Genomic DNA, 26,609 nt, shown 5'->3' with positions numbered 1-26,609 from the left:
AAATTAAAAGTATTGCAGTGTCATTAAACAGTGATGTGAAAAATTAGGGTAGCTAACTTGACACCCAATTCTATTGAGAGCGGCCTTGAGGACACCTACCCACTCATCCACAACCCAGATAACCATAGTGATGACCTTATTAGAATGGTGACCATGACAACCACCATCATCACCGTGAAGAATAATTACGACCCTTAATTATAATGCTTAAGCCATGGAATGACCCTTCAAAAACAAGGAACAACATCTCCATAAGCCTGTGAAAAGTACTCTCCTTTCTTAATAGGTTGGTAAATGGTAATCAAACAACTAAAGACTTTACCTGGGGTCTTAGATTCTGAGAAATTTTTTTAAGGGACCAGAAGTCACTTGAAATGCATTTGGGTTAGAACATATTCATTCAAAACCACTACTCTGGCTATTGGGACTGTAGCCCGTAACCTCTCTGACCAGCTAACTCTGTATTAATAGTCCAGAATTTCACTGTGTATACATTAGACTTTCCCTAAACAGAACATAAAAATATACATTTCAATTATGGAAATGATAAAATTTGACTATATGAGTAATAAGATTTTTATTATTAAGCAGAAAAAATATTTGCCATGAATTACATTGCTGTAGCACTTACAATATGAAATGGACTTGCACATATTATCTCTCCAGATTCTCACAGTGCCTTTGGGAGCCAGGCCGGGTATTTATTATTTTCCTCATTTCACAGACAGGCAAGCTCAAGCTCCGAGAGCTAAAATGCTTTGCCCAGGGTCAGAGTCAAAGGCTCAGTCAAAAACGTAACACCTGCCGATTGCACTGAGGTCCAGGACACCATCCGGGCTACTTCTGAGGGGCCACTGATCAAGCCAAGTAGCACGGCACAGAGGCAGCCTGTTCTGGGGCCCCAAAAACTGGAGCTCATCTCCTGGCTTTGCTTCTCACTGTCTGTGTGACGCAGGGCAAGTCGTTGAAGCTCGCCGAGGCTCCTGACCTGCACAATGACCAGGTCTGGGGTAAGGTTATAAAGAACCATTAGACACAAACCTTGCCTTCAAGGGGTTTGCAACCCAGTTCACATCACCCTCCCACCCTCCCCTCCTCCCTCCCTACATCAATCAGTGAGTGAGTGAGTGAGTAACTAAGTAAGTAATCAGAGGTCGCCTGGAAAAAAAAAAGTTAAATCTAAATGTGAACCAAAATATGCTTAATTGTAAGCTACAGATGTCAAGCATAACTTTGCAAAGAGAACTTTAGGGTAGTACCTGAAAAACCAGAATGCAGGCTGTGTGCTTTGCATTCCAACACCTTTGGGTCACTGCCTCCAAGCCTGCATTAATGAAGTGCCTTATGAATACAGTGACCTAATTCTATCACAGAAAGAAGTCAATTATACCCGGTGAGGTAACTTGTTTCTTTCCCAAGGCCTTCAGCAGAGCTATATCTTAGCAGCATTGGAAGACACACACACACACACACACACACACACACACACACACACACACACACACACACACCCTCTCTCTCTCTCTCTCTCTCTCTCTCTCTCACTCTCTCTCACTCTCCTGTCTCAGGCTTAAATTGGGAAAGATTCTTATGTTACAGGTGATTCCAAAATGCAAGAGAGGCTGCACCTTTCACCAGAAGCTTTGCATTAGGTGGTTCTTGTGAACATTACATCTCTCCACTGAACTTCAGGGACTACAGCAGTATTCCCATATGCTCTACTGGCTTAGTATAGCTTTTCTACAAGAAAGTGACCCCTCTCCACCCTCCCGCCAAAAAAAAACCCCCTCAGATCTGAAATTCTTGCAGTTCCAGATGTGAGCTTCTTAAGAACACGTTGAAAAGTGGAGGACCAATAAGAGAGATAATTATACTACAACTCTGTCATTTGAGAACCACCATCACCAAATCATCAGTCCAAAAAAATCATAAGCGGCAAGCTCTACGGAGCTTGCTCTAGGGAGCAAGCATTTAACTGGCATTTATCTTTCAAATCTTGACCAGAAAGGCAATAATGAATGAGGCCCCGGGAAGCCGGGGAGAATTAAGGATCGCATGGCCCGCTGCGCACGCCGGCCGGCTCTGCCTGCTGAGGAGGGAGGCCCCCAGCCCAGCGCAGCTGCCCGCCCGTGTGGAGACCTAGCCCGGGAACGGTGAGAACAAAGCTGTGTGCCCACCGCAGCGGGTCGGAAGCCCCGGGTGCTGATGCTTCCCCGGTCTTCCCGCTGCCCTTCCAGGGTACAGCGGAGGTTTGTGCATCCAGAGCACCTGGGTTCAACCAAGCCTCTGCTCCACCGTTAATAAACCTTTCCTTCCTTGAGACACAGAATCTCCACTTTTCCAACCATAAAAGCAGTTTAACAATACGACCAGTTAGGGTTTTCACTTAAAGGCCTGGGCAGAGGGCTGGGCACAGAGAAAAGTTCAACTGTGACAATTAACTAATTCTCGGGTGTGCACTAAACAACAAGATCTCCTGCCACTATTCTTTCTGGGTTGCTAAGAGGTACCAGGAAAGTCATTTTTTGAAGAATGCCAAGTGTTGGTCACTGAAGCAAGAAAAATCAGGAGTTGGTAGAGAGGGGGCAGAGGAAGAGGAAGAAAGGCATGTTTATAGTCAACGTAGAACATTTGATGATCCATATAGGTCAAATGTCGTCATAGAAGATTAAATGATAAACGCACCAAGAGTTGCAAAATCAAGCGTCTACAGGATCTGGCGAGCAATGCTCCCGAGTGAGGAGGCCCAGGGACGTCAGCAGAGAATGCCGTGAGCTGCTGACCCAGACAGCATACCCTCCAAAGGGAAGAGGCCGCTAACACTGCTGGATTGTTCACGCTTACTGTGGGCAGATCTTCTTCTTCAAGATAGGATCCAAATCTGGATTCTTAAGTGAAATTTCCTGCTGTCTTCCACATGGTTCAGGCCAAGCCAAACTACATCTCCAGTTTAGAAGATCAGCAGTTCCTTCACGAGCTTGACAGGCAAAACGAATCCCACCGCTGCCCTATCCTCGCCTTCCCGTTTCCGGCCCTCCGATATCAACCCCAGAATTGCTCTGCATGTGGACTCCAGGGCAGGATAATGGGAAAAACTGCAGATACGGTTTCAGCCAGATCTGATGGGAATACTGATCCTACCCATTACTGGCTGTGTGAGTCAGGGAAAGTTAATTAACATGTCTACACCTCAGATCTTCCCAGCTGGGGAAGAAAATGGGAATAAAACACACCTAGGGCACGGGCTGCTATGAGGGTTGCAGGAGAAATCAAGCACCAAGTTCAAGGCCTAAGATAAAGGAGACACTGCGGACATGTTCATCCTTTTCTACCATTTCATTTCACTCATTTAAAAAGCCAGCTTACAACTAACAACATCGCAACACAGTTAATAGTCAAAGGATCATATCAGTGGTTGGCTGGAAAAAACCTAGAAGGTCTCCTCTAAGCATCGACGCCATCTAACCTCAGGAATGGCTGTGAAACCCAGGACTGCCACAGACATCACATTCTTGGGAGGTTTACGTCAGCTCTCAGCTAGGGGACCAGTAGGTGGCATGACAGGGCCCCTGCCCATCAGTGAGGTCCTGGACCCAAGCCCATGACTACAGCTGAAGCAATGCTCATTGCAACACCCTGCAGGCGCTGGGACGCGCAGAGTATGCACAGCGGCTCTGCTGTAAACTGCACGGGGGGCCCGGGAGCTTCGGTGCTGCTGCTGAAGAAAGAGCAGGCAGATGAGGCTCAGAGGCAACTGGAACGAAGCTCTCGGAGCAAAAAGATCAAATGACTCCTCACGGGGCGGCTGAACCCACAAACCACGCAACAGTTCTCAGGTGGTGAGAAATGGGTTTCACCCCGTGTCCAACCCATCAGTCACTAAATGCATTCTACTGTGTACCTACAACATGCAACAGGGGCTTGTAAGACTTAGCCCATACCCTGCACAGCTGTGCCAGATGCTTCATAAACATCCTCACTTCAACCTCACCCCATAATGGATATATCATCACACCCACTGTACACATGAGGAGATGGAGGCTGAGGAAGCCGAGAGGCAACAGAGCTGGGGTCGGCACCACACTGCCACCGTACTCGGCTAGGGGCAGGAGCAAGGGTTTTTTTGTTTGTTTGGTTTTTGTTTTGTTTTTCAAAGCCAAGTGAGGAAAATATTTAAAAATGTAAGACATGAAATGAGAAGCTTAGCAGAATCTTCCATCAGTACTGTATCTACCTCTATCCCCCACCCTCTCTCTCTTTTTCCCATGGTAAGCATAGTGTTTTGTTTTGTTTTTTTTTTAAAGATTTTTTATTGATTGATTGATTGATTACTATGTTGGGTCTTCGTTTCTGTGCTAGGGCTTTCTCTAGTTGCGGCAAGTGGGGGCCACTCTTCATCGCAGTGCGCGGGCCTCTCACTATCGCGGCCTCTCTTGTTGCAGGGCACAGGCTGCAGACGCACAGGCTCAGCAGCCGTGGCTCACGGGCCCAGTTGCTCCGCGGCATGTGGGATCTTCCCAGACCAGGGCTCGAACCCGAGTCCCCTGCATCAGCAGGCAGACTCTCAACCACTGCGCCACCAGGGAAGCCCAAGCATAGTGTTTTGTTCTTTTTTTTTTTTTTTGGAAAGAGTTGTCTGAAATCATTCCCTTACTTCCTCACCTCACAAGTATTACCCAACCCTCTGTCATCAGTCCTCTGCTCTGCCCCTACTTCCCCCCATCCCCAGCCCCTGCACTCAGGCAGCACGACATATGCAGCCCCGGCAAAGACCAACAATGACCTCTCTGTTACTAAATCCCATCCAGTGGCGCTTGGCTGTCCTAGGTCTCTTGACTTCCCTGCAGGATAAAACTAGTTACAACTTCTCATTTCGTAAACTCCCATCTTGGTTCACAGGACATTAATCTTTTCCGATAATCCTTCCAATTCTCTGAGTGCTCCTTCAGGCACTTCACTTTCCCGAGAACTGCTCCTTAAAAACTTCGAAGTCAGCCTTCTCCTATTCTCACTCTACTGGGCAGGTTCATCCTGGGCAACCTCAGCCACTCCCATCGCTTTTTCTATCACAGATCTTCTGTTGATCTTAAATGTACCTCACCAGCCAGGAGCACTTGCCCAGGCTCCAGACCTCTGTCTTCAATTCCTTAGTAGGCATCTCCACATGGATGCCACATGGGCATCCTGAAATCAACAAATCGAAATCTGAACTCCGCCCATTCTTTCACGTGCTCCTCCTCTCATGGGCCCTAACATCAGTGAAAGAGACCGACACCCACTGCCAAATACTGGGAGGACACGACACTCCTCTTCCCTTTGCACCAACATCAGTCAGCCACTCACTGCTCAATATGCCTCAAATCTGTCACATCTCTCCACCACTCAAGGCCATCATCATCTCCCCAGCAGACTACTGCATGTTACCTTGGGCCGTGCTCAGCATTTCCACGTGCTCCTTTCCCATCAGACCTTCAGCAAACCTGCCACAACCCAGGCATCGAAGCTGCCATGGAACCTCCCTGATCCCTGCTTCCCGTCATCAGGGGACACCTCTACCTCTGGATTTCTATAGCATCCCAACCTCTCACTCTGTATTTTGTGGTCTGTTTACATCTGGATCCTCAAGTAGATTCTAAATTCCTTAAGGGCAGAAACTTACCCTCCTTTACCCTCTTTATAATCCCAGAGCTTGGAACATGAGTAGACTTTGAGAAAATGACCTCACAGAAAAGGTCAGATTCCGGTTGACACTGAAGGGGAGGTAGAGATTCCCAAGGTAGGGAAAGAGGGGGAGAAAGGAGGTCATTCAGGAGCAGGAATGGGTATGAAGAAAAATCAGGGGCTAAACACAAGGCATGCCCCTGAGAGGCAACAGTTAGGTTAATGGAGAGAATTCCTGATCAGATGAAAATGATCTTGAATTTCATGTAGGCAAGGATTAATGGAAATAACACAAGCAAAAAACTATGTTCACAAAGCACATAATTTATAAACATATATTCCAATTTAACCTCATAATGATTCTATAGAGTAGGTATTATTGTCATCTGATTCAGAGGATTAATTATGGGACAAGCAGGTTTTTCCCAAAGTTGAGTGCCAACTTTTAATTATCAGAACCCAGCATCTTTTGGCTTCCACACTCCATGATCTCCAGCAGTAAAAAAATAACTCCTTATATTTCATTAGTAATTGTAATTCAAGAAGTTCCCTGTCTTATCATACTCAGGGTTAGAGAACATGATGACATGGGTAATTTAGAAAGAAGAATCCAGCAACAAGAAGCAGGACAGCTTCAAGAGGAGAGAAGCAAGAAGCAGAAAGACCAGAGAGGAGGTCACTACAGGACCACACATGCTACTAGGAGGGCCTGGATCTGGAAGATGACTGGGAGTAGCAAGGTGAGGACAGAAACAAAGGAATGATATTGTAACAGAAGAAGTAGAAAGACTAGATAAGTGACTGACTAGATGGGGGCAAGGAAGAGAGAAAGATCCAATCCAGTACTGAGGTCTTAAACTCTCTCGACTAAGAGATGAACCAAATATTCATAAACAGGGATGAAAGGAAAATGATTTGTGCCAAAGAAAGGAAAGACTTAATAAAGTTTAGAAATGCTGAGTTTGAGGAACACAGACAGACGACACACTCCAACGTACACAGTGGACTGAAGTCTGGGGAAGGGAAGATTGTAGAAGAGAGGTGATGGCCGACCATCCAAGGAGACATGAACACTCGTGAGAAAAAGAAAATGAAAAAATGAGGAGCTGTGGCCTAAATTAGGGGAAGCATTTCATCTAGAGAAGCTAGTATAAGAGACGAAGGAGGCAAGAGGACACTCTCGTAAGCCAGTTGAGGAGAATAAAACATCTCATTTCCCAAACCTGGAAAACAAATTTGACTCCTGAAAAATCCAAATATCATGTCTGAACTAATTAAAACCCAACTCTCTCATAGAGTTTCAATAGGAATTAAGAAAATGGGAGTATGGATGCCCCCAAAGTACAAATAATCACCCACAGCCAGGGTCTCTGGATTTTGAACCAAATTCTAAAAGAAGAAACTCATAAATGAATCATCCAGATCACTAAGCAGTGCCCCTCACCTACTTCAAGGGGTGGAAACTCTCGCTAAACGTATTTTGCATTTCACTATCTTCTTCAAGAGGTGATAGGGAATGTGCTTATTAGGTGCTTTTCCCTGGCCTTGAAAACTCATCCATTATTGCACGGTGAGTTGCTAGCTTGTATCTATTCCTTTCCTTTTCTGTATACTCTTTGTTCCTTTTTAACTTCATTCAAATATAATTTACATACCATAATTTTCATCCATTTTAAATGTACAATTCAATGATTTTTAATTAATTTATAGAACTGTGCAACCATCATCATAATCCAGTTTTTATCACCCTAATAAAACCCCTCATACCCATACAGTTAGTCTCCACTTCCACCCCTAGCCCTAATCTACTTTCCACCACTATAGATTTGCCTCTTCTAGACATTTCATCTCAATGGTATTTTGCATCTGGCTTCTTTCCCTAGCAAAACGTTTCTGAATTCATCCATATTATAGGTGTATTTCACTCCTTTTTATCGCTGAGTGGTATTCCATTATGTGACTTTACTACCTTTGGTTTATCCATTCATCAGTTGACATTTGGGCTGATTCAACTCTTCACTATTATGAATAATGCTACTAAAAACTTATATGCTACTTGCATATAAGTCTTTGCATAGGTCTATGTTTCCATTTCTCTTGAGTAGATACCTATGAGTGGAATTGTTGGGTCATAAGATAAATTTAGGTTTAACTTTTTAAGAAACTACCAAACTGTTTTCAAAGTGGCCATATGATTTTAAATTCCCACCAGCGGTGTACAAGGGTACCTATCTCTCCATATCCTCGGTGACATTTCTAATTGTCTTTTTTATTTATAGCCATTCTGGTTGATGTGAAATAGTATCTCACTGCGGTTTTTATTTGAATTCCCCTAATGACTAATGATATTGAGCATTTTTTCATGTGCTTTTGGTAAAATGTCTACACAAATCTTTAGACCACTTTTTAGTTGGGCTGTTTTCTCCTTATTAGGAAGTTGTAAAAGTTCTCTGTATGTTCTGAATTTAATCCTTCATCAGAAACATGATATGCAAATATTTTCTCCCAGCCTCTGTTCCGTGTCCTCCTTCATGCTGTCTGCTATCTCTTACTGCTGCTGTGGCTCACCCACTTCTAGGCACTGCTTTTCCTCCAGTGCGGATAAGCCTTATTGGATTTCTCGTTATCAAGTAAGGTATAAGTGAAGCCAAAAAGATGGAAAACCACATAACTTGCCCACAGAGGAACAGAAAATTAGAGGTGTCTTTCCTGTAAACTCCTTGAAATGTTTCCATGAGAAGTTGGATTCAAGAAAAGGTTTGCTGAAATCCAAGGGTCATTATTATGAAGTTTAGAAAACTGCCTCAATCCCAGTAAACTTTAATAAGTGAAAAAAAAAAAAAAAAAGGAGGGTTTTACCTCCTTGCCTTACTTTAAAAACACTGCAACACTGGCACTCAAAAAGGCAGGAGTCTAAGAGCCCTAATCATTGTCTATGATCCATTAACCAATGGATACCTTTTGACCACCCACTATACACCACCTACCCTAGTGATTCAAGGTGAGAGGCATGGGCAGGGCTTCTAAACTCTCAAAAGAGATGATTGGTGGAGGGGAGGAAATCACTGAAAATCCGGACACCACTTTTTCCATCTACTACCAAATCCAGCACCTGAACTTCACGTGTTACTAGGGAGCAGGAGAGAAGGACAAAGTAACAGAGAAAGAAACATGTGCCTCTCCGCTTGCGGCCCAATTCTTAAATATACTTTTGCCTCCAAAGTGCTCTCTCCCTGCTGACTCAGCAGATGCAACTGCTTATGCCACCAGAAGATTGCCTTGTACTTGGAGGGGACAAGCTCACTTGGGGGCTCTCTGCAGCTGTGTGGTATAGAAGCAGTATCAGTGAGGGGACACGAAGGTCTCACATGGTCTCATTTCATGAGAAACAGTGTGACTTCCCTACGGTGAACTGCTCCCGAAACGCATCTGACTTCAGCAGCACACTTATGAAAACAGTTCCCAGGATTTCTTCTCTCTTTGATCAACACCTGAGGGAAGTCAGAAAACAGGGACTAGACACAGAGAAGGCTGCTCAAGGAGAACCGGGGGGAACCGTCCTACAGCATTCAAAGCAACGTCACGTGCACATGTGGTCTCAGGTAATCCTGATAAAAAAGTTGTGAGGAATCTGAAGCTCAGAAAAGTTAGGGTACTTAGCCAAGATCACACACCAGTCACTCAAAGCTAATCTAATTATTCACTCCTAGCCCAACTTTGAGGTTGGATGGAATACAGTTATCACAGAGAAATACAGGGACTTACAAGACAAACGTTCAAATGATAATAAATTCTTAATGGGAACCTGTGTTTGAGGAACACATAGAAGCCCGCATAAATCTGAGTCCTGATAGGGATTTTTTTAGGGCCTTCAGTCCGAAATTCCAAAAAGGTCAGGTGACGATGAAGGTCACACAGCTGGTTAGTGTAAAGCCAAAACTAGACCCCTAGAGATTGCAGGAAGGATTGGATGCTGAATGTATTTGAGCTTATAAAACACTCTTTACATATATCAGTGCTAGATCTCTTAATTTATATACATTGGAGACTGTTAAAAAGTCTCATCATACATGTATGTAAGTACATGTGCTGAGGTTAGGGGCTGGGGCGTGTAGAATGAGGCAGAAGCAGGATGGCAAGGAATAGGCTAATATGTCCTGAGAACATTCTTGGACCTAGGTTCTGACAGGCGCCTTATGGACTATTGCACATTATCCTTATCACAATCCTGTTGTATGATTGCTATTATTCTCATTTCAGAGATGAGGACACTGAGTCACAGAGATGTTAAGTAACTTTCCCAGGGCCACACAGTGGCATTCGGATGGAGAGAGCATACACAGAAACGGTCCATGCTTCTTGGCACACTGAAAGAGCACAGAAAAACAGACAATTCTTATGTGGCACAGGTGTTCCTATCCAAAGAATGAGCCTTTTCTGAATCGTGGGGATATCTTCTTTTTTTCTTTTTTTAAAAGTAAAGATCGAAACACGGTGTGTTCAAATTCCTGCCTAACTGTTTCTCTACCCCCGACCCTGGCCCCCCAGAAATCAAACCAGGAATAACCTAGCTGAGCCCTTGCCTCAGTCATCCCCAAGTGTTTCCTGACACGTATTTTTGTTTACAGTCCCTCAGAACTAAAGAATGGGGCTCAACTTGACACTTGCAAAATTACCAGGTAAGCTGTAGGGAAAAATGCAAAGAAAATCTTACTTGATCAGTAACTGTTATTTACACTATGTGGCAATTTAGGGGTTTTAGCGGTCACCAACCAACTAACAAAATAAACCAGCATTTATCCTTGCCTTTCATTAAATGTAAAACAGCAAACATGCAGGGTGGCATCACTGAGAGAAATTTAACTTGCCGTCACTTTGTTTTTAAGCTTTGTTTCATCTAGAGACCATCTCTAAAAGAACAAGAAAGATTAAACTAATAATTGGGGAAGTTTTTCATACCCAAACTGAAGTACATATTACTTTTCAGATGTAACAGTCTAGATCAAGGTTCACTGAGATTCCCCAAGAGGTCAAGACAACATCTACCTACACTACTGGGTAGCTAGAAAATGATCGTGCAAGGGCAGCTGTGCCAGGGGAGTGACACCCTGTAATTTGCGTGACTTTGGTATTTCATTCCCACCTGGCAGGTAGAGCAGTGATACATCGTTGATATTTTCACACTTTGTGGCAAAGTGTGACATGCCCCAACGAGCAACAATGCAGCTTCACCAAAAGCCAAAGGACCAAGATTCTTCAATACATATCATTCAGAAGGCGACTGCTATTAACGAGACACAAGTCAAGAGAGTGAACATCTACTAAGTACTAGATACTGTGCTTGAAATGTATGCAGAGCATTTAACTCTGAGAAGATCCAGCAAAATGGCCACTATTTATTCCATGTTACAAAGTCCTGAAGTGACTGAACCAGCATTGTCAAAGAGGACTGTCTGCAGTGCCCTCTATCTGCCCTGTCCAATACAGAAGCCACATGTGGCTAATGCAACATCTGGCTACAAAGCCCATGCGTTTCTCCAGCACACAGAGGCGTACACACAATCCCCCTTGCACACAAACACAGGCAGCCACAGACGCAACACACATACCACAAAACCACTCTCACAAACACACTGGCACAAAATGATGATTTACTGTGGAACCAGTGTTCTTATGTCATTGCCTCTGCTAATTTAATTTAAAAGGAGTTGGAGGAGGGGGAGCAGAGGGGAGAATAAGAAAGGGATTTTTACCCTCAATTATCACTCTGTAATCAAGCTCTGCACTAAACAAACCGGGAATAACGTCCTGGGAGACAAGGAGTGTGTGAGCTGTGAGAAAACAGCCTTTACACTGTAAAAACAGCTTCTACTTTTTCTTAATTGAATCACCAAACTACTTGTTATTAAAAATGTTCCCTAACCTGGCCAAGCTCTTTACTGACAGCAAAGAACAACATGATAAAACCGCCTGGGGAAAGAAAGCCACTCACTTTTAACGGTCTTTGTTCTTGAGTGGGAACATTGCAGAGAAACGCTTCTGGGCATAGCCACAGGCTTTGGAAAAACTGGGGCAATGATACAGAAGAGAAGAAAGGCTGGCAGGAAAGAATATACCACAGACTTAATTCTAAAAAAAAAAAAAAAAAAAAAAAATCTATGCCACACAAAACTCTCTATATTAAGTTCTGAACCTTCCAGAGCAACCCACAGATGGCTATTCCTGCTTCTCAGGAACCATTTTTCTCTCTACTACCATATTATTGCATAGGATAACCCGTAACAGGCTTTAACCACTAATTTGTTTAAGCTGCCTCATAAATGTAGAATTTGTAAATTAAGTAATAAACAAGCCCAAGCCTATTCCATTGAATTAAGAAGTCCTATATTCTAAAACGTTAATCCCATACATAAACTAAAGAAGTAAAACTGTGAGGTGACATGATCAGTAGACTGTCTCAAAGCCACGAAACGGTTCAATAATCACTGTGGGACAAGGTTACTCGTACCTGATATTATTTATGACTCAGAGTATCTTTAAGGACTATTTCTGACATGCTGATTTAAGACTGTGTTTGATAATAAACATAACTGATCAGTAAATCATCATTTAGTAAGAGTGCTTGTTCCTACAATTAAAACTTTAAAGTATATCACAAACAGACACAAAATCCCTACCCAACCCTGAGAAGTACGGGTCCTTCCGTTCCACAATGGATAAGCACAGCAGATCCAGGGAGCCAACACTAAGGGTGGAAATACTCCATGCCTATTATGCTAGGGTTCGTGAACCATTCTACTTGCATTTACAATGGTTTTGAAAATCATTCGTTAGTAATTGTTACAAGGTATAACCAGTGTTCCAGGAGATGATGTAGCTGCCCCTTTTCAGGCTGGGTCCCTCAGCTAGACCACTTATCCTGATTAAAAGTTACTTGTCCTCTCTCTACTTGCCTTAGGGTTCTATTCTGGGTTAGACGAAAGTAACTGCTAATAGTTTAACTGGGGAAATTAAGTCAAGCAGGTATCTTAACCCAGGTAAAGCTGCACATCTTAAGAAGCTTCTAAGGTCATGGATGCTGATGTAGATCTGGTGGAGCAAAAGCTGCCAAGCCTGAGACACTTCATTAAGTCAAAATAGGCTTGAACGATACTGTTCCAAGACAATATTTGAAACTGGCAACAGTAGTACAGACGGCAGCTGAATCAGGCATTTTAAACTTGTAAAGCTTAATAATACTGTGGGTCTCATCATAACAGGCTAGTCCAGGTATAAATTACCAGCCTGTGTAAGGACGTTTAAGCCAGGGAAACCAGTTTTTAAAAACACTTGTAGCAGAGAATAAAAGGGAAAGAATCAGAAAGAAGACAAGGTTACTCGGGAAGAGTCTACACTTAAATTTCAGGCAGCAATTTAAGAACCTGTTTTTGGATTATAATCATCAAAACTATCTTCCTTGGTTCACTTCTTCAAAGAAGGGAAACAAAATATATACTTTGCTGCCTGTCATGTAGGGAAATGAGGGCTAAATTCATGCTGTTAGCTCTAAAACAAAATCATTCCAAAACATAATTGTAATTATAGTAAACATTATTAGTGAGACGTGAAAATTCAGAAATGACCTTCCTTGTAAACTTACATCCAAACAGTTCATTTGTAAATTGTTAGTCCAGTTAAAAAAAAAAAAAAAAAAGACAGAACGTAACTGGATGGCCAAGAGATTTATGGGGGGGGGATGCCCAGAGGGACTGCTGACAGCTATTCAGGTCTGACCTCTGTGGAAGAGAGAGGGGAGCAAAGAGGCAGAGTAGGAAGATTCAGACTTCAGTGTAGTTTGAAGAAAGTTTTGACCAGACTGATGAAAAGTCCTCCAGCCAAAGTCACTCGTCAGAGAAACCCCTACTGTCCCAGGAACAGGCTTGTCTTAGTATCATGTGCTCAGTTACTGGCTGGGAGCAGTCCGTGGGAAGCGTGGCATCAGCAAGAAAACAATGCTGGGTTCAGAACACTGAGCTGGAGTTGCCCATCAATTACACTCCCTGCAGTAGGAGATCTGAGAGGCCCGTTCTCATGGCTGTCATGCAAATCCAATGTTCATAAATCCTTACATTGATTATATGATAGAGTGGTATGGTACAGGTCTTTAACAACATGAACTCAAAATTCCAAAATAGCAAACGGTTTAAAATCTTCATATTCTCAGCACAATAGGTATAATCTAGACTTGTAAATTAAAATAGGTACCAGACTGCAATTATTTTTAATAACTGTCCTCCTTGATAATGAATTTAAATATCAATGACAATCGTTCCTTTTTATTTCTCTTCCTAACACTGGTCCCTAAAGTTTCTTTTTTTTTTTTTTAAGTTATACAATTTTTATTTATTTATTTATTTATTTATTTATTTATTTATTTATTTATTTATGGCTGTGTTGGGTCTTCGTTTCTGTGCGAGGGCTTTCTCTAGTTGCAGCAAGCGGGGGCCGCTCTTCATCGCGGTGCGCGGGCCTCTCACTATCGCGGCCTCTCTTGTTGCAGAGCACAGGCTCCAGACGCGCAGGCTCAGTAGTTGTGGCTCACGGGCCCAGCCGCTCCGCGGCATGCGGGATCCTCCCAGACCAGGGCTCGAACCCGTGTCCCCTGCATTGGCAGGCAGATTCTCAACCACTGCGCCACCAGGGAAGCCCCCCTAAAGTTTCTTAAGTATTATAAAAAAAAAAAAAGTCACGGGCAAAAAATTCAAAATGATCTGCTAGTTTTACTCTTTCCCAATTCTTGACGATTAAATAGCTTAAAACTAAGACAGAGAAAAGAGTATTTCAAAGAGCCTGCCAAAGACTGCACTAAAAGAATAACCACATGCTACCATTCTGTTATATAAAATTCTAATTTTCTACTCCCAAATTTTGTTGATTCTCTTTGTAAGGATATCAAACACTGAATTAAAAATCTAATCAAGATAATTTTCACTGGTATATTTATTTTCATTTTCAAACAGTTAGCATAGAGAACCAGAAATTCACATTTTACTCAAAGGACTTGGGGGTGGGGGATTTAGGGGTGAGGTCACCAGTTCTTTTTTTTTTTTTTAATGTTTTTTTGTCTGTTTATTAAAGTATAGTTGATTTACAATGTTACTTTCTGGTGTACAGCAAAGTGATTCAGTTTTATATATATATATACATATATATATATATATATATATATATACATACATATACACACACACACATATTCTTTTTCATATTCTTTTCCATTATGGTTTATTACAGGAAATTGAGTATAGTTCGCTGCACCATACAGTAGGACCTCGTTGTGTGAGGCCACCAATTCTTTAGGCACTCAAAATATTCACAGTGCAATAAATTGAGTCTTTAAATTACTAAAGACATTTTTTAACTAGCCCGAAACGGCAACAGTTCAGCGTGTGAGGAAGCCCAGCAGTCTGTAGGGCATGCATGCAAAGCACTGAAGTGATGTCTCCCCGCTTCTCCTACAGATAATGAGCTGCACGGTCCAGGGAATCACACCCCAAGTAACACAAGCGATGGACCCGGAAAGAACACCACCATTAACAACGAATTTGACACTGTCGTCTTGCCTGGGCTTTACCTCGTTATATTTGTGGCAAGCATCTTGCTGAATGGTCTAGCAGTGTGGATCTTCTTCCACATTAGGAATAAAACCAGCTTCATATTTTATCTCAAGAACATAGTGGTTGCTGACCTCATAATGACGCTGACATTTCCATTTCGAATAGTCCACGATGCAGGATTCGGACCTTGGTACTTCAAGTTTATCCTCTGCAGATACACTTCGGTTTTATTTTACGCCAACATGTACACTTCCATCGTGTTTCTTGGGCTGATAAGCATTGATCGCTACCTGAAGGTGGTAAAGCCATTTGGCGACTCTCGCATGTACAGCATAACCTTTACAAAGATTTTATCTCTTGGTGTCTGGGTGCTCATGGCTATTCTGTCCTTGCCAAACATCATTCTAACAAATGGTCAACCAACTAGGGAAAATATTCATGAGTGCATGAAACTTAAGAGTCCTTTGGGAGTGAAATGGCATAAGGCCATCATTTATGTCAATAGCTGCTTGTTTGTGGTCGTGCTAGTGATGCTGATAGGATGTTACATAGCCATATCCAGGTACATCCACAAATCCAGCAGGCAATTCATAAGCCAGTCAAGCCGAAAGCGAAAACATAACCAGAGCATTAGAGTGGTCGTGGCTGTGTTTTTCACCTGTTTTCTACCCTATCACTTGTGCAGGATTCCTTTTACTTTTAGTCACTTGGACAGACTTTTAGATGAATCGGCACACAAAATCCTATATTACGCCAAAGAAATGACACTTTTCTTGTCTGCGTGCAACGTGTGCCTGGATCCAATAATTTACTTTTTTATGTGTCGCTCGTTTTCAAGAAGACTGTTCAAGAAATCAAATATCAGAACAAGGAGTGAAAGCATCCGATCACTGCAAAGTGTCAGAAGATCAGAGGTCCGCATATACTATGATTATACTGATGTGTAGGAGTTAAAGGCCGCGAGGCCTTCTCTTGTTTGTTGAAGTCAATATGTACAAAGTGTAAATAAATTTGTCTTTTGATTACCCTCGCTTGAGCCCATCGAAATATGGATGAAAAGAGAACTGAAATGATATGAAATTGGGGTATAATTTGGAACTGAGAAAAACATTAAGGCATACCAAAAAGTGAAATTAACAAGAGGTGGTGTGTCGCTGAGTGGCAGGGATCATGGCTCAAGGTTGAAGGAGCAGATTACAGGTGCAGAAAAGGCCACAGCAATGCCAGCGCACTGCAGGAAGTGCTTCCAGGAAATGCTGGTGCTCTGAAGCCACTTCTGAGAGAAGAGGAAGTAGAGAGAACTCTATCTAACCTTGATCCCTAAGATTTGGGAAAGAAAATGCTGTTTTCAACACAGCTCATTCACTGCAGATGTAACTGAGTAAATACGGATTGCTAGGTCTTTCTGTCATTGTATCTATGGCCCATACACAACCTTTAGCCATTATCCCCTGTCTGTGTTTATTTATGTCTTATGCACGTGAGAAAAACTTGCACAGTGCGGGGGGTAGGCAAGAAAGTTCAACTGTGTTTTTTTAAGCAGCGCATTTGGAAGACTTAAGTCAATTAACTGATTTTAAACCGGTTATTTCAGAGGGAAAAAAAAGTGTGACAAAAAAAAAAAAAAGAGTATTAAGACAAGTAGATTTTGGATAAAACACTCTGAACTTACGTTTGCCATTATTATACCCTATGCTGCATTTGAATCCTCATGTACTAAGGGTAGGGAAGAGAATGTGAAGGCTTGGTTAATAATCAAGTATATATAGTTTATTCAAAAGCCACTTAATAGTCCTTATTTTAGAAAAACTAGAGTTTTAAAATAGTCTTCCTTTTGAGCTATAGCCCATCATTAATAGGGATATCATTCGTTTAAAAGTAACACCTTCAGTTGAAGAACGGAGCTCAATAAATCAAGTCAAAAAAGATTGAGTAGCTTTTAAAATCTTAGAATAGTTTCTCCTTCGATATAAACCTTTGAGCCTTCATTCTTTTTCAAAGCCTTCAGCTGCTTGACCACTGACTAGATGCCTGATTTGTTCCTAACACTCAACAAGGAACCAGGGGGAGCATTAAAAGAACAGGAGTGAAGGCATGTTTGCTGAGGAAAAGGGAACATTCCCGGTTAACGGAGACAAAGCAGACATACACATGCAAAACAGTACGATATTTTCTTTAGACTCCTGTAAACGATCTGCGAACTTCTAAAAAGCTAAAGTGAGCAAAAAAGAAGTCAAATATCCCACTCAAAAGTGATATTACCCACTTCCGTGTGTGTGTGTGTGTGTGTGTGTGTGTGTGTGTGTATTCTGTTAAAGGCATGTTCACCTTAGAACCTAAAAACTAAGAACCTACCATCTTTAATAGCATCAAATGGCTCCATTTGGTGCTCTGAAATTTACCAAACCCCAGACTTCATTTAATCCTCTAAAATTCAGGCCTCAGTCTAAGGGGTCCTTAAAATATTTCAATCCCACTTTCATGTTTCTAAAACTGGATTGCTGTAGAGTTAGTGGGTACATTTTATGTAAGGGTGGCTTTATTCTCTGAAATTACATGATTAAATCAATGGGACATGTTAAAACATTGACTTAGGAAAAATATAGAAAGTATTATCCCTATTTTTTTAAAGCCATATTACGAAAACATCAGAATCATACTGCTTGTTTTTTACACCAATGCTCCCATTGTGGTCACAAAAATTACTTACCCAGGCCAACCAAGAATGAATCATTTATATGACTAACATAATATCAACAGGAATAGCATAAAATATTGTGCTGGTGTCATAAGTTAATACAGACTACTGCATTAATATTGAAGAAAACAAGAATTCTATTTGACTGGTTTTCAATTAATTGGTAATTTGGAAACAATCTTAAACTTGAAATCTAAAATTTCTTACATGAAGCCTTTGGATTATATTCAATATTTCAGGACCCTCTTAAGGCAGCAATAAATAACAAAGTTCTTCTTTATTTTATGCAAATGAGAAACATATTCAGATACTTTCAAAAAGAAATTTTTCGATTACTCATAAAACTTACATGCAGAGAAACTGACCTAATAGAAAATCTTCAGTGGATTACTAACTCTGTTATATTCATTATACCATTCATACCATTTTATTTGCATTTCCAAACAGTATACCAGAATTTTGTTTCTCAACTAAAGCTTCAAGGGAATGGTAACTAGGAAAATCCATAAATTTAGGTAAATAGCTAAGCCAAAATTGTGCATAGAGACAGTACAACCTAAAACACAAATTTTATGATCACTTTGGAGAAATGTGATATATAAGAAAAAACTAAACAAAAAAACAAGGGCAAAATAAAGCTTGGGGGTCACTTAAATCTCATAAATAGAGATTTTTCTCCCAGACAGAACACCTCAAGAAGACAGCTATCAAATCAATAAATACTTACTAGGCACATACCATGTAAAAAAAAAAAAAAAAGGTCTAACATTATATTTACAATAATCTTTGGCTATATCTAAGTGAATTATAAAAGTAAGTATTTCTTAAGATCAAACATTTTCAAATTTCAACATAGACATCTGGTAGATGCTGACTTAGCTCCCGTCCCCAGCCCTCTAGCACCATCTAGTGGTAAAATTCATGAAACAACTGAAGAAAACGACTCCTGTCCTATTTACTGCTTGCGACTGACTACACAATTATATGGCCTAACCCTTCCCCCCGCCCTGAGTCTTCCTTCGGTCATCTTTAATGCTAATGTACACAAAAAACAGTCCTGGAGCTGCCTAGACAAATGTATGATGGAAATGTTTAAAAAAATAATTAATACCTATAAGAAATTATCTTACAGATGTTAAAAAAACTAAAAAGGCTGCAACATACATGCATTTCACAGGGAAAATGGAACAAATACTGACTGCTCTTTCTTGATGTACAAAAAAATTTTAATATAAAATGATTTATTAGAGTTTATTTACTAGAGTTGAAGAAGGAGGAATAAGACTGTCCGTGTTAAAATTTTTAACGTATCAAGAAATGCATGGGATTCAAATGGCAACTTTTATTTTGAATATTCTGAAGTTTTTCTTATAAGCTACAATAACAAGAAATCATCTAAAATGATTTTTAAAATGGTGTAATGTGGCTATTAGACCACCTATCTTTTCTTCTTCTCATTTGAAAACGCAAGATATGGAACTAAACTGGAAATTCCTTTCTTTCAAACAGCTTCACTGGCAAGTGTTCTTGATAAAGTGGCCAATTTCTCTTTGAATAATGCCAGAGAATATCCACTGGTTGCAGCAGTTCTCAGAAATGAGCCACACATCTGATTAAATCAGCCTAGCTTATGAAGAAGAATCTAGAATAGTCACCAGATTGCCCAAAGCTTCCAAGTCTAAGTTTAGGTTTAAATGTTATAAATAAGACTTTCCAACAACACTCTAGACCTGTTTACCTGGGCACACATATAAACACACAGCATGTATAACTAGGGCTAATAGATTTAGTATAACAAACATGACTCAGCTCCTTAACCTATGATAATTTTTAAATAGTCCTTAGAAACAAACCTTAAACATCACATCCCATGATTGTTACTACTAGCCCATACCAAAATACTTTCAGTAACAGTGAAGCAATCTGTCAAGTATCAAAAATAAATATCTCTGTGTTTCTTCAAAAAGCCTGAACCATATCACCAGTGTCTTTAGATTTTTATGTGCTGTTTTATGCAGCTAGAGAAATGCCACCATTAAACACAATGGAAAAATGAATAAATATATAAGGACATGAATACTGGGCAGAACACTTACGTGATATAAATTTGGAATCATCTAGATCTGGGCTTCTCAACCCCATCAAACCCAATGCACTCTTTCTGTGAGATATATTTCAAACTATTTTTAGTATAGCGATATGAAAGCCAGACATAATATAACCTATCTACACGCACAGACCTCACTCTGCGTGGTAGTGTGGGACCATGAAAATATGGACTGCATCACTTTCTCTACCTCATCCAAGGAGGCTCCTTAACCCTTGAACTTGATTAACAGCGTCACCATCCACCCAGGCACCTGAACTGGAAATTCTCCATCATCCTATGACCCCTCTTTCCCTCACCCCTATTAGCAGCCCTGCACCTAATCTTGCAGATCCGCCCTCAGATACAGTGGGCAAGCTAGGCCTCCACCCGGCCTGGCCCTGCATCGGGCTTGCCTCGGGCCGGGGGAGGCTGTGTCGTCTCAGGGACCAGCAAGGACCTGGGAGCACAGCAAACCCGGCTCCCACCTCCCACCGTACGCCCAGCTGAGAGGAGAAAACGAACAAACTGCACCATGATTCTAAACTGCCGGCACTGCTGCTAGAGGCCTCAAGTTCTCCCTTCTGTGCCAGGCCCTCACATACTCTTCTTGTCTAGTACTTTTAACACTAAATGGTTATTTTCGAATGAAATAAAAATAGCTAACTTTTATTGGGCACTCCCTACACAGCAGGCATCGTTCTCAGCACCTGACCTGCATCAACTACCTTCATGCCCTTGATAAACCCCTGAGGAAGCACCAGTATTACCCTAACGTTCTCAAGGTCACACAGGTCAGAAAAGCTGTTGCTGGGATCCAGACTCAGGGCACCTGGCTCCAGAAGTTCTGGTTTTAACCACGGCTCAATACTGAAATGAAACGCATGCCTCAAGGTATTAATGATATGACCAAAAGCCTTGCAAATTATTTATGTTACCGAATGCTAGGAACACAAACTATTTCACCACTGAAGATAAGGCTGGGGTTGAAGTTGAGAAGCACTCTTAAGCAAAGCCTCAATAATTTCTTTACTAAATATGAAAGATTATACTCACTATTAAGAGAACATTAAGTTAAGCCTATCAATCACACATATGTGATCATTTTATTCCCTTATAATTCAAATGAGCATATAGTTCATTATCAAAACCTAGATAACTTTTGAGAGTGAAAGTGTCACTTACTGAGCTGGCACGGGTGTAAACTGAGACAGTGTGGGCAAACCTATAGGCACAGCACATCTGAAAATTCGCATCTACGTTAGGATTGCGTTACCCAGTTAAACAAGCAGCTTAGGACAAGGAAAAAGGGCTCAGGGAATCCAGCCATTTCACCAACGAGAGGCCCCACGGTGAAGCTTCTTCCATCCAGTTTACTAACACAAACTGGGAAGCCCTGGATGCCGGATTAGCAGCTATTCAACAAAGATCTCTAATGGAGGTTTCCTGGGTGGGTGGAACACGGTTTCTAGGTTAGTGCTTGCTGCTAGCGGCTTTGTTCAACGCCACAGGAAAGAATCCAGCTCACCCAAATTGAGTATTTTTATTTGCCTTGGCTTCCTGAAGGAACACATAAGCTAAATTCTAATTTAAATTCTCTCTCTCCTCTACAGCAAAACCATCACAAATCTTTTGTCACACTATTAACGACTAAGTACAAAATTTATGATTGGTATGATTTCAACAGGATTTTAGAGAGGGAGGCTGCATTTGTCCTTCCAACCCACAGGCCTCCATGGACACAACTAAACAAACAGGCTGGTCGGGAGGCTGGGCCACTGAGGGCACTGACGTCACCAACGAACTACAACTCAGGTTAGATAAACACCCCCTACAGGAAGCCTGCCAGGCTCCCGAAGGAGGAGTAGAACATGGGATCCGAACGAGCCTTCCGGTCATGATGAAGTCACACAAGTGGAACCACACGTCCTCATTCAACCCACCTTGTGATCCCTGGGAATAAGACAAGGGCAACACGCACAGCTGCTGCCTGAACAGCTCGTTTGAGGACTAAACACACAAACTTGGCCTCACTGATTCTTCATTCTGATGACACCAACTGGTCCATGCAAAACAGCCTGAGAATCACTGCTGTGCTCCAAATATTAACTAAACAGGTACGTAGCTCTCTACCGCATTAATGGCCTAAAACTACAGAAAAATTTCTCGGTCCCCGCCGCCAAGGAAACTAAATTGCCGAAGATGACCACACAACACTCACACAAGGCAGAAGCACATACAAGTGTGCTTTAGCTAACAGCAGTTTGCTGGACAGAGAAGAAGACGGAGTCTACAAATTTCAGGTGCGCTTAGTCTTTGGGGGGGGAAAAAACAACAACAGCAACAAAAACCTGCATGACCTCACCCGCAGCATTCAGTTAACCTCAGGCGAGTTCCCTGAAGTCTCCCCACCACAAAACCTTCCCCCAAACATGCTAGCGCCTGCTTTTCACACATCACGCAGCCTGAACAGGCGACATCTGTTTATCAGAACAACTCTGGGAAAGTTTATCTAACTGATAAAAGAAATGTTCACATATCGAGGCATGGGGAAGTCATTCTGCCTTATACATGAGTTGACTTGAATTTCGTGCTAACAGAACAGCCTGTTTGTGGCCTATCAAACACACACTGTACACCTGCTTTAATTATTAAAGAAAAGGGTGCACAGACCAGAAGAAGGCCCTTGTTAAAAATAAGGATTAAATTCTTCCCTTCCTGGGGTGCCAATGTTGGTCCTCCTCCCATAACAAGACTCCCTTCCCAGGTGCCAAGGCCACACTGACTCACTGTGTATGTGCTGATCTTTTTTTGGAAACCATGAAGGAATGTATCCCTGACTTGTTTGATGTCCTTTGTTCTGAGAAGACATAAAACTGTGCTGAAAACCACGTTTCTTCAGAGCAGTTCCTCAGTTATCTGAGAGGCTGTCCCTGGGCTTTAGTCCTCAGTTTGGCTCAAATAAAACATTTTTCTATTCCTATTACAGATTGTTTATTGATTATTTTCATCGACATAATAAAAATGAAGTATTCATTCTCTATGAGTCTCATTCCGGCCGAAGATTCTCATTCTAGCCGAAGCTTCTCTCAGTGACTTCTGAAGGCTCATTTTCCTAACTTGTTCTAACGATTTACTAAAAAGCTGAGCAGTCAGAGTGCTAAGCAAATAAACCGTCTTATAAAGCAGCGTGCAATCCTCTAAGGGACCCATCCTAGGATGAATCATTATGCAGGTCGGGGGTCCAGAAACCTACAGAAGGAACTCAAAAGTGGGCAGATACAAATGAGTAGATGATCTGATGCCACTGGGATAACAGTATTTAAAAATACGCACAGTCCTTGTTTTCAGATTAATTCCATCGTCTCTCTTATCTTTACCTACAGGACCAGAGCATACAGTTGCGGGATACTCCCTGCCTCTCCCCTGTGTGTTTTGGTAACACATATTTACTCAACAAACATTTCTGAGAGCCTGCTATAGGAGCGGGCACTGGGGAGACCAAAACGAGCCAACCAAGGCAGCCAGTGCCCACTCCAGCTGAGACTGATATAAAAACACAGGCCATGTGGGAAGTATATGAACAATGCCAAGATATCGGGGACACGCCCAGAGATAATGACAGGTGACGTGAGTCTTGAAGGGAGCAGAATGGAAATAATGAGAAAGGATACATTTTGGAGACTCCGAGGGATAAAAGAAAATGCCCTCTTTGGCTTTATGAGCATCTTTCCAAAAATCCATACATAGAAGAGGAAATACATGCACTGAGATTTTATTTTTGTGACTATGAGTTCTCAATGTTGACTCTTTGCTAATATCATCAAATGAAATTCATTCCTTCTGATTCTTAAGGTTAAACTCAATCTAATATTAGCAACACAGAAAACCTGTTTGAGCAATTCAACTAATTGAGACTAGGTATTCAACTCATGACTCAACATCAGTGCCTATTTCAAAGTGAGGTTTTTGTTAGCTGTCTACAAAATATGTAAATATTGCACGTATCAATTCTTTTTATAAACTGTTACTGGTGCCAATCTTCCAGAAGGTGGAGATATTGTACCAGACATTTGTTTCTCCAAGTATAACTCTCAGATAAAGGTAAGCACACAACTGCCAACGAATTTCCGTGCCTGTTGCTCATTGCAAGAGATTAAGAAAAAAACAAACAAAAAAGCACTGTTTTACAATATAGTGACTAATTATGTTTTAAAGACATAATTTCTGCCACCCTCGTCCACTACCCTAAATCAATGCCCTGACTTTGGCAGGATTTGATGCTTCACATAGAGAAACACAAAAAGGCATGTCTGCATTCCATGTTTTTCTACCAGATCACACTTTTTAAAGCACATCTTCAATTATTTTATCACAAAGCTCGAAAGCGTCATGGTACAGTGAATTATGAACGCCTCACCATGACAATTAAGATGCTCACATTATGCCCCACCCACCTCTGCTGACTTTCCTTCCCTGATGCCTTAGCTTACACCATTCTTTTCGTCCCAGATTGACTTTCACCCCATTCTAGGCATAAAAGAGCCATCTAGCAAGAACCATTTCAGACACCAGCTCCTTCACAGATCCTTTTAGAGGGCAACTTCCAAACTCACTTCCTTTTTTCTTTCTTTTTTTTTTTGGCCATGAGGATTGAACTCTGGGCCTCATCAGTGGAAGCGCCAAGTCCTAACCAATGGGCCTCCAGGGAATTCCCTAAATTCATTTCCTTTAAATTTCTCTGCACTTTCCTATAATGTTTCTATTGAGCCTTGTACTAAAATCCTCTGTATCCTTAACCCAGTATATTTCTCAATGTCCAGTGGAATCCTGTCTGCAAACATAACCCCCTCTCCAACACACACACACACACACACACACACACACACACACACACACACCCCACTCTAAATCACTTGTCAGCAAAGCTTTATTTTAACTTTTTAAAAATGATGTAACCCAGTAAATAGCTCCTTCAGTTAAAATAGATTCATTGAAAATGTTCATGTCCATCAATAGGGACTGACTAAATAAATTACGGGATACTACAAAGCTATGGGGAAAAAATGGTATAATTATATAGGGCTAACATGAGTAAGTCCCCAAGACAGCAAGTGGGAAAAAAGCAAATTGCTCTAGTGTGGCTAACCGTCCAGTGAAGCAAGTGGGAAAAACTGGGGATAAGGCAATAACAATAAAGTTGTTTTTGTACCAAAAGAAAAGATTTTGGAGTAAGGAACAAAATAAGACATTTATAGAAGTAAACCAGCTTTTAAGGCAGTCCTTGCCAGGCTGGATGGAAATTGACTGGAAACAATAACAGGCCTTGGAGGATTCCCTGTATTAGCCTCACTCTATTTGTAGCACAAATACACAAGGGATGTTTATATATAACCAGTCTTGTAACTGACAAGGCAGAGTCCCGCCTGGAAACAATGCTGGGGAAAGGAAATGTGTGCATGTGTGAGCATATGGGGTGGGCTGGGGGTGGCGGTCACACCCCCTTATGTGGAGGGTTTTGCGATTAATCAGGATGAAGCCCCGTGGTATTTTAATCCTAGGGTTCCACAAAGGGAAATGGGAATAAATTGAGGGAACATAGAACTATTCGGCATAAATCAAAGCATCAAAGACAAAAAGAAAACAAAATATCGATGATGTTGTCTTTTTTCCTTTTTGGAATCCCGGAAGCAGGAAATATGGCCTCTACCTATTATTATTACTACTACTACTATTATTATTACCATCATCGTTATTATTTTATTTATTTTGTATTGAAACTGGTGTCTAGTGTTGAATAAAACCACGTCATTTGCGTCGTTAATCATCAGAACAAAATACCTATTTTTTAAAATACACAAAATAGGATCAATAGTTTGTCAAGATAAAATATTTTTGCAAACATTAATAAGATCCTTATTTCCATTTCTAACAGAGAAAAAATGTGTACAAGCTAATCTTTACATTTAAGCATATCCACAAAATGCCCAGCATAAATCTCAAGGAAATACAAAATGGTTGCAGGGCCAATTTTACATCCTGCATTGAAATATGTCTGAGTCTTTCACAAATATGCCCAGGTTTCCACAAGCTCCACACTCTGGGACACCTGAGACCAGTTTTCAAAATCTGGGTGACAGGGTGAGGTGCATAAATGAAGGAAGACTCCACTCCTAAAACTTCCCGGCTAAAAAGAAGGAGTAACAACAGACAGTGTAAGGACAGATTTATATCATTCATTGACATCCAACAGGGAAAAAAAATGATAAGAGAAGACAGGCTGAAATATAAAACTCAAGGCCCCAGGAGAAGTCAGACATTATTGTTTTTGCTGCATAAGCCCCTGATGATATTCTTACTTCCTCCTTGGGTTTCACCTAATCTGTGGATGTTCTAGCCCTATTCTCTGTCTCAAGGTCTCCCTATGAATCTCTCCTCTCACGAATACCACCCAACTGGTCCTCTGATCATCACAATTTCTGCTCTCAGGGCACAGGTCTGCACAGGCGTCCAAAGCTATGGCAGTAACTGATAAGGGCCAGGCAGCTGGAGGGAGCTAGACGAAACA

At 41.5% G+C, this 26,609-nt stretch overlaps 2 protein-coding genes across 2 annotated transcripts in view; one reads left to right on the top strand and one right to left on the bottom strand.

The window, feature by feature from the left end:
* Positions 1-26,609, bottom strand: part of MED12L (mediator complex subunit 12L) — a 331,114-nt gene that overhangs the window by 121,344 nt on the left and 183,161 nt on the right. The gene's annotated exons all lie outside the window — the stretch shown is intronic.
* Positions 10,307-16,204, top strand: GPR87 (G protein-coupled receptor 87). Its single transcript, XM_007188137.2, has 2 exons — positions 10,307-10,340; positions 15,162-16,204. Exons 1-2 carry the CDS (start codon positions 10,307-10,309, stop codon positions 16,202-16,204), a joined length of 1,077 nt encoding a protein of 358 aa, XP_007188199.1.

Source organism: Balaenoptera acutorostrata, chromosome 4 (assembly GCF_949987535.1).
Source record: "Balaenoptera acutorostrata chromosome 4, mBalAcu1.1, whole genome shotgun sequence".
Classification (NCBI taxonomy): Eukaryota; Metazoa; Chordata; class Mammalia; order Artiodactyla; family Balaenopteridae; genus Balaenoptera; species Balaenoptera acutorostrata.
This window is presented reverse-complemented; position numbering and strand designations above follow the sequence as displayed.